Source organism: Poromitra crassiceps (genome assembly GCF_964638095.1).
Source record: "Poromitra crassiceps genome assembly, chromosome: 9".
NCBI classification, from domain to species: Eukaryota; Metazoa; Chordata; class Actinopteri; order Beryciformes; family Melamphaidae; genus Poromitra; species Poromitra crassiceps.
In genome coordinates, this window is record NC_139630.1 from 41,348,795 (window position 1) to 41,364,656 (window position 15,862).

At 41.6% G+C, this 15,862-nt stretch overlaps 1 protein-coding gene across 1 annotated transcript; it reads left to right on the forward strand.

Moving 5' to 3' along the window:
* Positions 1 to 39: 39 nt before the first annotated feature.
* Positions 40 to 12,340, forward strand: LOC310782895 (12-(S)-hydroxy-5,8,10,14-eicosatetraenoic acid receptor-like). The gene is made up of 4 exons (XM_083643684.1): positions 40 to 521; positions 2,973 to 3,246; positions 6,744 to 6,875; positions 11,405 to 12,340. The coding sequence occupies exons 1-4, from the start codon at positions 355 to 357 to the stop codon at positions 11,864 to 11,866; spliced, it is 1,035 nt and encodes a 344-aa protein (XP_083499810.1). The 5' UTR covers positions 40 to 354; the 3' UTR covers positions 11,867 to 12,340.
* The last annotated feature ends 3,522 nt before the right edge of the window (positions 12,341 to 15,862 follow it).

The following is a 15,862-nucleotide window of genomic DNA, read 5'->3' on the forward strand; positions in this document are numbered from 1 at the left end:
ACTCAGTGAATGCTAGATATTCAGTGTGTATTCAGTTAGGCTACATGGACAGTGCGCTTCCTCGGTGTGTTTTGACAAAGCAGGCAGTGCGTCTTCGTGGAGCTCCAGAAGCGTTGGCAGCCTCTCAGAAAGAGGCTGTTGAATTTGACGGGTCCCGGCGAGGAGGTAAATCACTGCCTGAGGAAAAAAGACTTACCGGGCCAGACAACCACCTCCCAGACAAAGGATTTGTTGATGCCTGCCCGGAATAACTTCTGTCTGCTGTGTTGTCACCTCTATTACTACTGCTAACTACTCCCACTAGTGTGGAAGAGTCGTTTTCCCTCTACCACCATTACACCTAGCTCACAAAGAATGTCTTCTGGGGGGAATACAACACAGACTCCTCTAACAACTCCTGATGGCTGCAACATAACCAGTGGCAGTGTGGACATATATAAAGTTCTGTCATGGCTGATGATCGGAGAGTTTACGCTGGGTCTGCCTCTCAACCTGTCTGTCCTCTACATCTTCCTGTTCAGGTAGGAGAAACACAGCCTCTCCATCAGTCACACACTTCCTGTCTCCTGTACGCAAAAGCAAAACAGCTCCTATGGTCGTTTAGAGTGGTCAGAGAGAGGGCCCAGAAAATGACAGCATGCATGCATGCATGCATGACGTCACATGTCAAGTCAAGTCAAGCTTTATTAGTAATACTTTACAATAAGGGTCACAAAATTAACGGCTAGTTAACGTTTAATAAGCATTCATAAGCATTAGCTTATGCTTATTAAGCATTAACTAACCCTTAGTTAATGTTTATTAACTCTAACCATAACCATTAAGTAACCCTGGGCGCACTGCTGTAGTGGTAAAAAAAAAAGTGGGTAAACAAAATTTCTGAGGTGGCTTTTTTGCGTGTCGCACCGTTATAAAAAAAGGTGGATAAACTTCAGTCGCCCATATATGAGACTAGAACAACTGAATATATCAGTATAATGTAATTTTATTATTATCATCATCATCATCATCATCATCAACAACAACATTGTTGTTTATTTTGTGTACTGGTATGGACTACTCATTTGTTGTACTGGTGTGTTCTAGAACCTTTTGAGGGTTTAATATGTACCAATATAGAACCCATAAAGGTTCTATATACAACCACTCCTTCTAAGAGTGTGGGGTACAACTAATTATGCCTAAGTAATCAACAATCAATATTCAATTGATTTATTGAAAGTTTTGAGTTGAACTTTGTTTTGCAGTCTGGTGGAGGCTGTTATATCAGCCCATGGTTTTTACAGGGGTCAGACAATATTATTTCAAATTCAATGGCTTTACAATGACTTTTTCCCAGCACCATTTTTCTTCTCTTTGCAAGAAACCATTCCCTAATCCTTACTGCATTTCATATCACAGGTTCACATCAGGGATGTATTACCAAACTGGTCTACCCAGGGGCCCAAGAGCTCAGGGGGCCCATAACCCAGAGTCTCTTCACAGGGCCGCCGCGTCTCTTCCCCAGGCCTGGGATGAACTGATCCCTACACCACTGATACTGTATGGCATTCAAAATAGTTGTCCAAGTCTAGATGAGGTTAAAAAAACCACCTAACTTGTTCCCATACTTTGTATCTCTCTTCCACTCATTTCCCTGTTATCTTACTCATGATTAAAGTCCTAATTTCCTACATCGCCCTGTTGTAAATTATCCATGTTTAATACATTTTTGAAAGCTGTGGTGCAAAAGAAAATGTGAGAGGCGCTAGGAAGGAAAGGGTGGTACTGTAGCAAAGGCAAGTATGAATGGACGGGGAGAGTTTCAAACAGAAGAGTTTAATTTAAAAAGAGGAAGGCTGGATGAGAAGAAGTAACAAAGAAATGAGATTGTTTGGTAACTGAGTTGTAACACTTTTGGACCTCTTCTTCTTCCTCTATCTGCTTCTCATCATCCTCAGGATATTATGACACACATTGCCTGCCTGCACGCACAGATAGCACATGGACACACACACACACACACACACACACACACACACACACACACACACACACACACACACACACACACGCACACACACACAGAGCACATTTTTGCTATGTATTCGTATGGGCTCAATGTATTTACAGCTGTAGAGTAAACTCAGAACTAAAAAAATAAATAATAATAATAATAATAATAATAATAATAATAATAATAATAATAATAATAAAGGTAATAATAATAATAATAATAATAATAATACAATTCAGGCGACCCTATTTGAATTCCAGGCGACCCCACTATAGGGTAGCGACCGGTTGGGAACCACTGAACTAACCCTTAATTATGTGCCCCTTATTGTAAAGTGTTACCGCTTTCGTAATATAGTACTTTTCAAAACTGTACTTACAAAGTACTGTACAAGAGAGTACTACAATACCATAAGAATACATGCAGGAATAAATATAAACTATGATACATTATACATACATGCAAACAGATATGCATACCCACACACAAACATGATTATGCCAATGCGCAGATGCACACACACAAGCGCACATGCACATGCACACACACACACACACACACACACACACACACACACACACACACACACACACACACACACACACACACACACACACACACACACACACACACACAGTGTACATAAACACATTACAGTATGCATAAATACACAAAAAGCACATCTGTAAATACAGATGTTACCTATTTTAGTAGTGGAAAAGCACTTGTACCATGTAGTGTTACAATACTGTAGAACAGTGGTTCTCAACCTTTTTACACCAAGTACCACCTCAGAAATGACCACCATATGAAAGGATGGGAGGGAGGGAGCCCCGCAGGCGCGTCTCACCAGTGGTACCCATACCACAGGTTCATAATCACATAAGTCAAACAAAATAATTTGTCTGCTAACCCTGATGCATAATGCACATGAGCGAGATGGTAAATGATTAGAGATTGACTTCCTCCTCTTTAGGTTCAAGTTCTGGAAAACCAACAGCATCTTCCTCTTCAATATCGTGGTGGCCGACTTCCTGCTGGTGGCCTGTCTCCCGGTCAAGGCCTACCAATACCAGCATGGCGTGCGGCGCAGTTCAAGCAAGCCACTGTGTAAGACCATGCTCTTCATGATGTTCCTCAACCGAGGAGCCAGTGTGGCCTTCCTCACCGCCCTGTCCATCGACCGCTACTTCAACGTGGTCCACCTTGGCAGGAGGAATTTTGTCAAGATCCTGAAGAAATCTCCTCAGGTCAGAGATACTTTAAACCTTAAGGTGTTCGCACACACAGTCCGTTTCTTTCGTATGCGTTTTTTAAAGCCGTCATCTTAAAAAAATTGTTAGGCACAGAAACCTTGCACACTGAGTCCGATGCGTTTTATTAATACGTTTGTTGTTCGATTCGCAATGCGAGACAAATATTCGTCCTCTCCTGCATCCACATTACAACATGACACGTGACAGGCAGCAGTGGCTGATCTGCAGCAGTGGTGATGTGGACTGGAGAAGGCAGCATGCAGCAGGTCGGGGATGGTAGCCGTATCTCACTGGACAGGCGCTCCGTACTCACCTTCACCTCACAACCGTGCCTCAGGGAGAGGGAGCTGAGAGGGGCAGGTGAGTGGAGCGGGCACCGCGTCTCTCCGACTGCCTCTCTGCTCAGACTGGAGCTCTGCTCGGCCCTTCCTCTGTCTCTCTCCCCCAAACACAGACACACATGGGTAAAACAGCTCACAAAAGACTTTTGACTGATGCGAAAAACGCAGAAAATCAAACCTGTTCCGAAAACTTTAATGACGGACGAAAGTTTCAGAGTCAGTGTGTAGACGTGAGTGACACAACATGAGGTCGTATTTATTCTTAGTAAACGTGCGATAATTTCAGTTGGAAAAATATGGAGTTGGTGTGCAAAAGCCTTTACTTTAGAGATGCCGCATTCCAGGCTCCACCAATAGGATGAAATGGTATAGGCTACTCTTCCGGTCTCCTAAATGGGTGTGGTCACCTCTCCCGCTTGTCTGAAATCACCCACCCCTGACCTAGCAAGCCTCTTGAGCTAGAGATTGTGAGTTCCCAAAACTGAATAAATACCACACATACTGTATAAACACAAAACTGCCTTGGTAGCTCAATCTAGATATCCCCTGAAAGAAAAATCTAAACAGATTTATCTAGCCTACTACATCTGCGAACTTCACATGCAGCTTCCCAGCGAGCATTTTTCGGTTGAAAAGACGTTTAAAAAACGTTTAGGGTCAACGTTGAAAAAACGTGCAAGGAAGGTTTGAAAGTGAAAGTTTTTTCACCCACTATTTGCAGACGTTTATTGAACGTTCAGATTTAGACCATATTTCACCAGCATCTTAAATTAAAAACTCGGGAGCGCACACGGGATTCGAACCCCGATCTCCCACGTGCAAGCCACTGCGCTCTGCGTCTTGAGCTATAGATTTTCTTATACTACACAGAGAGCCGGGCATATACTCTATCTCGCACACAACTTAGACTACACACAATTGTCAACGATTGGGAGGACAAGTTATTTTATGTGATGCGTACGAGACTATCATATTATGTAACAGACTAAAATTATGTTGTGTGTGTGTGCATCTGTAGTCTGTAGGCTGTATGGCTTCAGAGGTTAACAGAGAGTTAACTTTAACACGAGAGACTCAGGGGGTACACAGAGCCTCGTATACAGTATGTTACAATTAAGCAATATATCACGAGAGCTAGTGTGTTGTGATGAATATATCACACTGATAAGCTGTTATCCCACGAGGCCGCAGGCCGAGTGGGATAACAGCTTATCAGTGTGATATATTTCACAACACACGCTGCTCGAGTGCTATATTGCTTTTATAAAAGGGTTCCAAGTATAATAATATAATAATAATAATACTATAAGTCCGACTGGCATTTTATTCTGATAGAGTCAGTTGAAACAATACTGTAAGGCGGGACCTCTAGCAAGAAGATAGACGTGCGGGTGATTTGATTGGATCGTTCTGGAGACTGAAGTCGACATTGGCCAATCCTGGCGCTTGGCTCAGAGCTTTTCCAAAGCCCGACACCAGAGCCGTAACCTCGCGTCACCAGGCTCTTCTCGGCGAGAAAGAGCCTGGCTCCCGCCCACAATTGATTTTGTCACCCTACTGGTTCCCGCCTAGAGCCCGCCCTAGACCGGATGGCAGCGTTTCTAGCTCGTCAACTTTCACGTTAACTTGACAATTTGACCCAAGTATCAGAATCCTCTTTCACCGTTTTGACCGGTGTGTCAGGCGGTGGTGGCGGAGATGCCATATTGCATAAACGTTTTGTTTTATGTAACGCTAGCTTTGTTTTGATCAGACTCTAGTTTAGGTAACATCACCGCGTCAAGCTAACGGCAACAAAGACGTTGTTAGGCGCATTGCCATCCGGTGTTAATTCTGGGTCCGGGGTTTACGCCCCCATGACAAAAAGCGGGGTGGAAGGTGCCCAGACTACCAGAGCCGTATGCTGACCAAGTAACGTTACGTCTTATTTAGAAATGCGGGGTTAAGAGTGAGGGCGCGCGAGAGAGGGGTTCAGCCCGCGTCTATTCTTGTACAAATCATCATTTTCTGCGAAGTATTAGTAAAGTTATAAGCGAAGATCGATTCACAAGGATCTGAAAGTTGTCTCCGCCATTTTGTTTTTGAGGTACTTTTAGTAAGAGAGTTGCGCCATCATGCGTCCATAATGACGACTAGTGACCCTCCATACAGCAGATCAGGAGAAAGCTGTTTGTCTCGAGCGCAGCACTGCCATTTAGTAAGAGAGTTGCCATGGTAACCAATAACCCATGGCCATGGGTTATTGAACTCGGTTACTGGAATTATACAATGGCTGTGAACCAATCAGATTGCTTGATTTGAGAGAGCCATTTTATAATCATAGATATATAGTTACAATAACATAGCGTGCCCAGAGCACCTCGTTCCGCACTTGGTGCAGACCGGTGCAGACTTGCTTTGGTCTAGTACTTGCGCATGCGCGTTGCTGCAGGAACTGAATTCATTATTTTACAGTATTGCGCTAAACTATTAACCATAGTTGTGTCCTGGAAGCTTTTTGCTGGCACCACATAGCCTATATAGTCCCATATTTATGATATTCCATGTGACATAAAATGCGTTGAAATGTAGTTTTCGTGTAGACGAGATTTCAACTCTCAGTTACACAATAAAATGGACAAATGCCAATTCACACACTATCAATATTGTCTCTATTCCAAACTACAACAAATGTTTTAACAATATGATGAACCAAATTGTGTTTTTTTACACGTTGACGTTGTAACCGCATTTTAGCCGGTTGAAAAGAGGGTGAAATTAGGTCTTAGACGTTCAAACCCAATATCACCCAGATTTAAACTAAAAATCAACGTTGAAAAAACGTTTTGTGCTCGCTGGGTTTAGCTAATTGAACGCTACCTGCTAACGTTAGCTATATCGGCAAATCTCACGAAAGTGTGTTGCGGAGACAGATACAGGTTTAGTGTCAGAATGTTCAGAAGATGTGTGACTTGTGAGAAATTTGGTGACTATTGAGCGAAATAATCCATCATAATCTGTGATCACGTTCACTTCTCCCATTGACCCCAATAGACTCAGGACCTGCCACTAGTCTCCTAAGGGAGAGTGGCAGTGACAAAACCCACACACAGATACAGGAAGTGACTGGAAGTTGAGCCATCTCACTTTGAATAAACTGTCTCTGCTCAGGTCTCCATCCTCATCTGGATCCTCCTCCTGCCTCTCACCATCCCGACCATGGTGGAGAGCTTTGAGTGCTGCAACAGCTACGGCCGTAAGACGGGGACGCCTTTACAACATCTGACCGACACATTCAGAGAGGTAAGGTTTCACCTAGTCATTTAGCTTGGCTTTAGTTTGCTTTGGGTTAGTGTGGACACGTAGCCCCTGTCTTTTTTAATTTTCTTTATTTATTAGTTCTTATTTTCTTCCCAATAGGTACAGTACCGCTGCTTAACAAAAGTTTATGAAACAGCGAACTTTGTGTTCAGCAAGATAATCTTAATTAATGAGGACCACTTTTATGATTTCCGAAGCGTAAATCAATTTTTTTACACTATTTTCAGAAAACGCTTCAAAAGTTATTATCTTGCTGAACACAAAGTTAGCTGTTTCATAAACCTTTGTTAACCACAGACCTTATTTCATGCATTTAACTGAAATTGCCATACACAAATCCCACTGACTTTTACACGTATGGACCAGGACGTGCAGGGACTAGATATGACATAATGGCAATGGCATAAAATTCTAGTCTAAATCCCTCCCCTGATCTTGCGTCACTATTACCAAAGAAGGTATGTGGTGATGGGTAATTTTAACTTTTTATCGTGGACTACCCCAGTAATTTAAAAGATTCCGTCTGAAATGATCTACTGTATCTTATGTTAACTCTGATGTTCTGAGGTAATTTTAATATCAGACACAGGCAATCAGTAAAGAGCTGCGTCACACTTCAGATAAGATGACGGATGATGATAATAATGGGGAAATGTGAGCGGTACAACAGCTAAACTAGGCAGATAAGCTGTCAGGGATGTGCGCACATCTTATAAAGATCTCTAGTAGGAAAACGGCTCACCGAAAATGTGCTTCTGAAAACAGTTAGTTTAAAAGTTTGTGTACAAGTTTTGGGAGTTTCCAGAAGCGGAGAGTCACGCTACTACAGAGAGGGGTCTGTCTGCACACTGCAAGAGAGAGGTGTAGAGAGAAAGAGAGGCAGGGGGAGAGAAAGAGAGAGGGGGGAGAGAGAGACAGAGAGAGAGCTTGAAGTGAAGTCAGTCCACTGAGCCTTAGTTGCAGTGAGATGAGGTTTAATATTTGAGATATTAATGTTTTTTTATTTTTTATTAATTAACCTTTATTTATACAGGGGAGCCTAACAGAGCAATGCTCTCTTTTTGATGAGTGCCCTGTCCACATTACATACATACAGTACATATACATTACGATACTACAGAACACTGCATATCTTTAGACTGTGGGAAACCCACGCAAACACGGGGAGAACATGCAAACTCCACACAGAAAGGAGGTGGAGATTCGAACCCATGACCTTCTTGCTGTGAGGGGACAGTGCTAACCACTGTGCCGCACAAGTAATAGTAAGTAATAGTAACTGTAATAGTAGGCTACTTTCAATCTGTAATAGTCTATCACTGATTTATCTCTCTTTCTCTTTCTCTTCATTCAAGGATTTGAAGGGACGCTTTTGTACAGTAGTAGCGTGACCCGCCGCTCTGGAAACTTGTATACAGTCTTACTAACCGTTGCCGATGTCAAATGAAGACAGATTCAGCAACTGCATGGCTGACTTCTCGCCTCAAACGTTTTCAGAAACACATTTTAGTTAACTGTTTACGTAATATAATATAAGTAGAACGTTTTCAAACGAGCCGCGTGTTTTCCCGTTTGAAATCCGAGGTTTTGCGAGGCGCTTTTGTCATACAGAAGTGGGCGTGGCTTCAAGGAAACTGGGTGTTGGGAAAACGTGTCAGGCTGACCACAAGAGACAGAGGTCGTGACATCAGCACCACACTGATCTGTTCCATCATCACTGTCAGAACAGAGGCTCTCAAACCTTTTAACCTTTCTCAGGTCAACGACCCCTAAACTCAACTTAGACCACGGACCCCCATTTGCTAAGATTTTTGTTTTTAAATGTTTTATTAATGACCATTCTGTCATTGTGTTACCTGTGGGTGGAATTAGAGTGAAAATAAACTAGGAATACAAAATATATATTAAAAAAGAAAGAATCAGAATCAGAATCACTTTTATTGCCACAATATGCAAGATTACATACGAGGAATTTGTCTTAGTGTAAATATGCAGCGTAGCGGTCATATCAATATTCAGTGATGAGAAAATAGGAAAAAATCTAAAAGACAGATCGCAACATTGCAAGTGCAGTCCAATATATACAATACAGTATATACACGGTGTTAAGTATGCATCAAATGCATTCATTAAATACATAAGAAAGAAAATAAACAAGCCCCCTCTTTGCTGGGGAACCCCTGGAATCCCCTTAAGGACCCCTGGCGGTCCCCGGACCCCACTTTGAGAACCACACTGGGTCAAAGTACTGTGGAGCAGAGTGCACTGCTTTTAGAGGGAAGGAAAAGCGCTTCAAGCTGGGGACACAGGCGTGTCCCTGAATTACCAGAGCACTTTCCTCCACTATATTAATTTAACACTATGACTGATCTAAATGACCAGTGTGCATGGCCACAATTACATTAGCTACCTCTCCTCTCCTTGTAATCGAATGCATCCCGAGAGCTTTACTCATCAGATAGATTTTCATGCTTTGGGCCCAAATGGTGTTTTGTAGCACACTATATACTCTTCCTTTCCTGGGCCTCATCTAGCACATCTTCAAATGGTCCATTGAGTTCTACAGACCCTTTCCACAGCAACTGTTTTGAGGTGGTAAAGCGGGAAGTAAAGCAGGCGTAACCAATACCATTAATCATGGTTCCATTCCATTTAAAGCTTTTACATGGTTGCGCGTCAAAGCCCTCGCCATATGCGCCGAGGGGTACCCAGGATCACCCAGGCTAGTTGATCACATTCATTAAGAAATATCAAATTAGGCAGTGGGCCCTAAAAAGAATCCAAGGCACTCGTCTCCATTGAAGTTAAAAAGCCTTTATTTCATTATTGCAAATTCCAATGCCAAGCTACAAAGGGTTTCTCACCAATCATGGAAGTCAAAAATCAAATCTATACAGTAATGCATCTTATTTTCCTTTAGTGATCCCGTCAGTATAACGTTAGTGCCTAACATACTATTTGACATTATTGTTACGTTACCCTATGAACATATACTTGTAGTTGTGTGACTGGCTCTGTTTCGACATGTTCCTGTAACTGCTGGGACCTGATAGCAGAACGTATGTGGCCCGTCATCTATGGATGCAAGCTTGAACATGTTCAGAGTCCAAGAACTGTTCTGTTGCTCACTGAGAGACAGCTAAAGGTCAACTGTTATTGGCGACTAGTAGGAATTGCAACATGGACTTGCCTCAGCCTTCCCATCCTCTCGAGTTAAGCTGACCTGTATTTAACACAAAAATAGTCACATTTTCCACAACAGAGTATGCTAGGTAATTAGACATTATTCATCATCATTATTATTATTAGGTAATTAGAGCAGAGATCCAACAGAAACTTCTCGTGAAAATGTCTAGTGCAAAATACTGCAATAACAAAAGAGATTTCTTCATGGCTTGAGGACAAAGTGTGTCGGTAACGCTGGTTGTTTGTGTGTCACAGCACGCGATCTGATTTCACCAAGTGACAGTTGTTCCTGGATCAACATTTCTTGTATGGGCCGGGAAAACCCCGCCCCCGAACTAATTTGATTGGTCGCCGCAATTACTTCTTCCTGAAAACGTGCGGCAAGTAAGAAATTTTAGAGATGCATACAATTAAAATAGAATAAGCAACAGGCAAAAATGAAAAAAGTAGTTTACATTGTGATTAGTACAGTAGATGATGTTCAGGGGGGAAAACAGGGAAAGGAAACAGTCACACACACACACACACACACACACACACACACACACACACACACACACACACACACACACACACACACACACACACACACACACACACACACACACAAACACACACACACACACACACACATAATAAAATAAAATAAGAGGAAAAAATAATAATACTGGCAACAGGAGAGATATATATAACTATATATAACAGGGGCATCCCTGTGGCTCACCTGGTAGAGCGTGCACGGTGCACCACTTACTCCTTTGCTTGGCCGACCCAAGCTCGAATCCGACCTGTGGACCTTTGCCACAAGTCATTGCCTCTTTCTCCCCACTCTCCTTGTCATTTACTGTCCTATCCAATAAAGGCAAGAATATACAAAAAAAATATCTAAAAAACCCCCACCTACAAAGGCTACAAAGGCTGGCTATCTGGTGATATGGCATGACCAGCTTTGTTGGTCTATGCTGGGTTTTTTCAGCAGGGTATCTAAATAAAGTGTTACCAATCATAGAATCATTGTTTATTACTCAACAATCCTTTCCTGCAGATAAAATATACCCTACAGATATATTATATCTCTATTATATATAGATATATTATATATACCCTACAGATATATTATATCTATATTATATATAGATATATTATATATACCTACAGATATATTATGGACATTTTTGAAATGATCTCACTACTATAATAAGGCAAGGGGTTCCGCGCGGCACAAATGCACATGCGCTTTTGCAGGGGAGTGAGCGAAGCAACAAAAGCATAGATATTTCTAGTACTGATTGACTTTCAACGTTTTCTCCTTTTGTTTTTTGAAGATCGTCTATTTCACCCAGATCCTCGTCCCCTTCATCATCCTGCTGTACTGCACGGTGTGCATCGTCCACCGCCTGAGGAAGAAGACGGTGGGGGAAAAGGCCAAGCTGAGGAGAGCCGTGTTTCTGGTCAGCTCTGTGGTCCTGGTCTTCTCCGTCTGTTTCCTGCCCTCCACCGTGGCCAGAGCTCTGCTGCTGGTCGTCAGGTTGAAGGGCATGGAGAAAACAGAGGACGTGGTGGTCCAGGTCTACGATGCCCTCATGGTCTTCTCCTACATAGACTGCCTGTTGGACCCGCTGGTATACTGCTTCTGTTACTCAGGGTTTAAAGAAGCCTATATGTCCACCTTCTGTCCGGTCGCAATCCGGAGGAGGATGCCCAGCCTGGACTTTGGCACGGGCACAAGCGCCACCACAGTAAGCGGAACCAGAACCATCATTTCTTTGCCGCTGGTCGACAAATGACGGGTTTCTTCCTTTCCTTTCTTCCATTTAAATGATTGTTTAGAAAAATATCTTCGCAAGCAGCTTTGAGAGTTGGTCGCCAAATATGGGGTGCCGATTGTGAAGTGGCACACATTGAAATTAACACTAATATTTTTCCACATTTAACTGCAAACAACGTTTAAAAAAGTGGTGTGATTTCTTTCTTGTTAAAAAAAAATCTAAATATTAATGTAAAAACAAATCCACACCACTTTTATACATGTTGTTTGGAGCTAAATATGGGGCGAAATGTTGCTGTTTTGTTGCGCACATATTTCAATGTGCGCCAATTTACAATCGGCGCTCCATAGCCAAATTGATGGATATGCATATGCCCCATGCAGTCATTGCTAAATGTTTATTTTTTTATTTATTTTTTACGGATATATGACAATGTCTTAGATGTAAATGTATTTTTCAGCTGTATGCTGTGATTTAGTTTTTGTTTTTATCCATAAAACAGATTAATATCAGGGTTCCCAGACCTTAAATATCAAATTTAATTATGTTTCAATGACTTTCGAGGCCCAATTCCCTTAAATTCAAGGACCCAGCAAACACAGCATAGTTTGAGACATGGATCAAGGTTAATTATGGTTACAACAACACTAAGACGTTTTATACATGTAATGAGAACGAGCAGCAGCTTTACAGAAGCTCACAGACAACAATTAAAAAGAAAGAGGGGCTTGAATGTGTGAACACTTCTCAACTGTGCTGTGTTACACAGCTTCAATTTGTATTCTTGCACAACATGTAAATTCAAGAAACTTTCAATAACCCATGTCTATTTATGTCTAGTTTCAAAAACTTTCAAAGCCTTGATTTTCAAGGATTTCAAGGACCCATGGGAACCCTGTAATGTGCATTGTTGTGCATGTTTGAACTGTGATACAACCTGTACCGGAAAAGTATTTGGGTAAAACATTACATCATTCAAAATATAGAATACAGAATTAATGCTTTATGTCAGAGGAGGAATTACAAGCATAGTTTGACATGGCATGTCACTGGATTGTTAAAATGGCTGCTGTAATGACTGCTGTACATTAACCAGTGTTTGCATGTGTCTTATTTATGACTCAGGAAAGTGTGTTCATCCATGTTCATCAGTTCATTTATGACTCAGGAAAGTGTGTTCATCCATGTTCATCAGTTCATTGATAGTTCAGACCAGTTGGACCCAGGGGCAGACTGGGATCATAATTCAGGCCGGGCATTAGATACCAAGCAGGCCAGGCCGAAAAATTTGGGCCGTTTGAAGCTCAATTTGGGCCGTTTGAAGCCCAATTTGGGCCGTTTGAAGCCAGATTTGGGCCGTTTGAAGCCCAATTTGGGTCATTTAAAGCCAGATTTGGGCCGTTTGAAGCCCGATTTGGGCCGTTTGAAGCCCAATTTGGGCCAAGTCCAATTTTACAATGAGATGCACCCACTTTAAACCTGAATAAAGTAATAAAACCACTAGTAAACCAGTAGGCGGCGCCTGGCCTGCTGTTCAGTGAGTGGCCTGGCCTGGCCTGCAAAAAAATAAATAAAAAAATAAATAAATAAATAAATAATAATATATATATATATATATATATATATATATATATATATATATATATATATATATATATATATATATATATATATATATATATGAAAAAAAAAAAAAAAAAAAAAAAATATATATATATATATATATATATATATATATATATATATATATATATATATATATATATATATATATATATATATTTTTTTTTTTGCAGGCCAGGCCAGGCCAAGCCACCGGGCATTTGCCCGACGTGCCCGATTATGCAGTCCGCCCCTGGTTGGACCCGTCTGAATGAGGTTTATCCTGTGTAGCCTGTGTAGGCTAATGCAACTCACTCACTGTTCTCTAACGTTACCCCAACACTTTATCGTTCATATCTCACGATCACTGCAGTTTAAAGGGAGAGAGCGCTTTGGAGCAGCTACTAGCCTTTGGACCCATAATTGTGTGAAAATGCCTTAGACGGATTAGTAGGCTATGACCACGGGCCATGGACACAAACTTGCCATGGGCCCTACGCCCCTACCTGTACACACACACAAACCAGCTGGGTTGATGTGAGTAAGATTGAGAATCACTGATAATGATGGTAAGTCTTTAGTTTTCCAAAAAATGCAGCTTTCAGGAGCTGGGAGCTCAAGTTAAAGTAGTGAGTGTTTCTTTGAAATAAATATCCAGAAGGGGGGATTAAACTGGCTTCAAAAGGAAAAAATAGATTTTATTTTGAGAGATGTAAGAAACTTCAACAGGTCCATATTAGCATGTTGGGCATGTGATCTGGGCTCCTCTCATGCTCAGAAATGTGGTGTGGATGCTTCCAGTCGGAAAAACTCCACAAATGCACAAATTTTTGGCCCAAATGTTCCAGTTGATGGTGAATATAACATCCATTATCATGGTGCTACTTGTCCATTAGGCAACCGACTTTGCAACATGTAATTTGTTAACGACCTGACCCAACCTCCCTACCATGGCAGTGGCATCAGTAGCGCTGTCTTCTTGGCTGCTAACATTAGCAGCGGTGCCACTGGTGCTAGCAGTAGCTTCCAAGTCATCCTGATGAAGCAGTGCTGTATAGCACCGGTAGAAACTACGCCATCACCTTCAACAGGCTTTTTGGTGAAACATTTTGAAATAGATGGTATTTGCTGTACCACGCGGCATCTTTAGTTTCCTTTTCCTAATATGTAGCTTAAGCTTTGCGCCTCCGCTCAGTGCTTTCTTCATGTTGTCTTGATTAAAGACCATCATACATGTTGTCTCGTTGTTGTTGTTGTTGTTGTTGTTTCTAATGAATGTCATATCATGTTTGACATGCGCTTGACTGTCATTACGACATTAACGTAACACATCAGTATTTGACAGTACGCAATTTAATCAACATATATGCAGTTTAATCAGCTAATTTGCAGAACATTCAAACAATTTCATAATAACACAATACATTTTCAAAATCACATTTATTTAAAAAAAAAAGCCCATGGGGAAAAAGGGCCCTCATTGGCTCAGGGCCCTGGACACTTTCCCACTTTGCCCATGCGGCAGTCTTTATCCGTCTATGACTTCCTGCCACAGCCAGCCAGAATGACAAAAGTATTACAAAATTAACTGACCACCCCATTTAAAGCCCCAATATGTAACTTATTTTACATAACAGCTTTTTAACCATTTTTATGGTACAGTGACTTCTATCCACCTTATTTTTGGCGGCCATTTTGCCTTACGTTAACTATGGGTTATATTTCCGGTGTAACCAATTTAGATAACCCCCCAGCCCCCGACAAAAACGTCTATGAGGATTTTACCCTTTTACAGCAGAGCCATTCTGCTCTACAGCCGTGTCGTTCGGGTGCTGGGATAACGTAATGCATTGTGGGTAGTCGGCTACTAACTGTGGCTAATGTTAGCGGCTAGCTAGCTATGTTACATGGCAGTAAAACGCTACCAAATTGATTTAACTTTTAACCATTTCGAGTAACACACATTTCGAGTTTCCATACGGACCTCTGTCATTCCCACACCGCCCTCCGAAGGCCTGTTCCTGCACTACGGGCTGTGTATCGGAGCCTGTCAAGTTGCCTGGAACTTTCCTGCACAGCTAAACTAACAGGGGGCTTTTATTTTATAGGAAGTAAAACATGTTTGCTTGCTAACTTACAGTAGCTGTGCGATTAGCCACTTCTCTCGCTAAAACTGAGACAAGAACATTTGGGGATATTTGGAGCTATTGCTATTTTTCCCCTAGTGACTCAGTTATAAACACTGCAGAAAGGGAGTAGAGAGTACGAGCAGAAACAGTAAAATAAGGCTGATATCATAAATGTACAAACTGAGAAGTAGCATTTATTAACATTATAGCATCTGTAAGGGGGCACAGTTTCCCCAAATAGAAAAAAACTACATCATTTAATGTTCATGTTCTGTCAAATAAC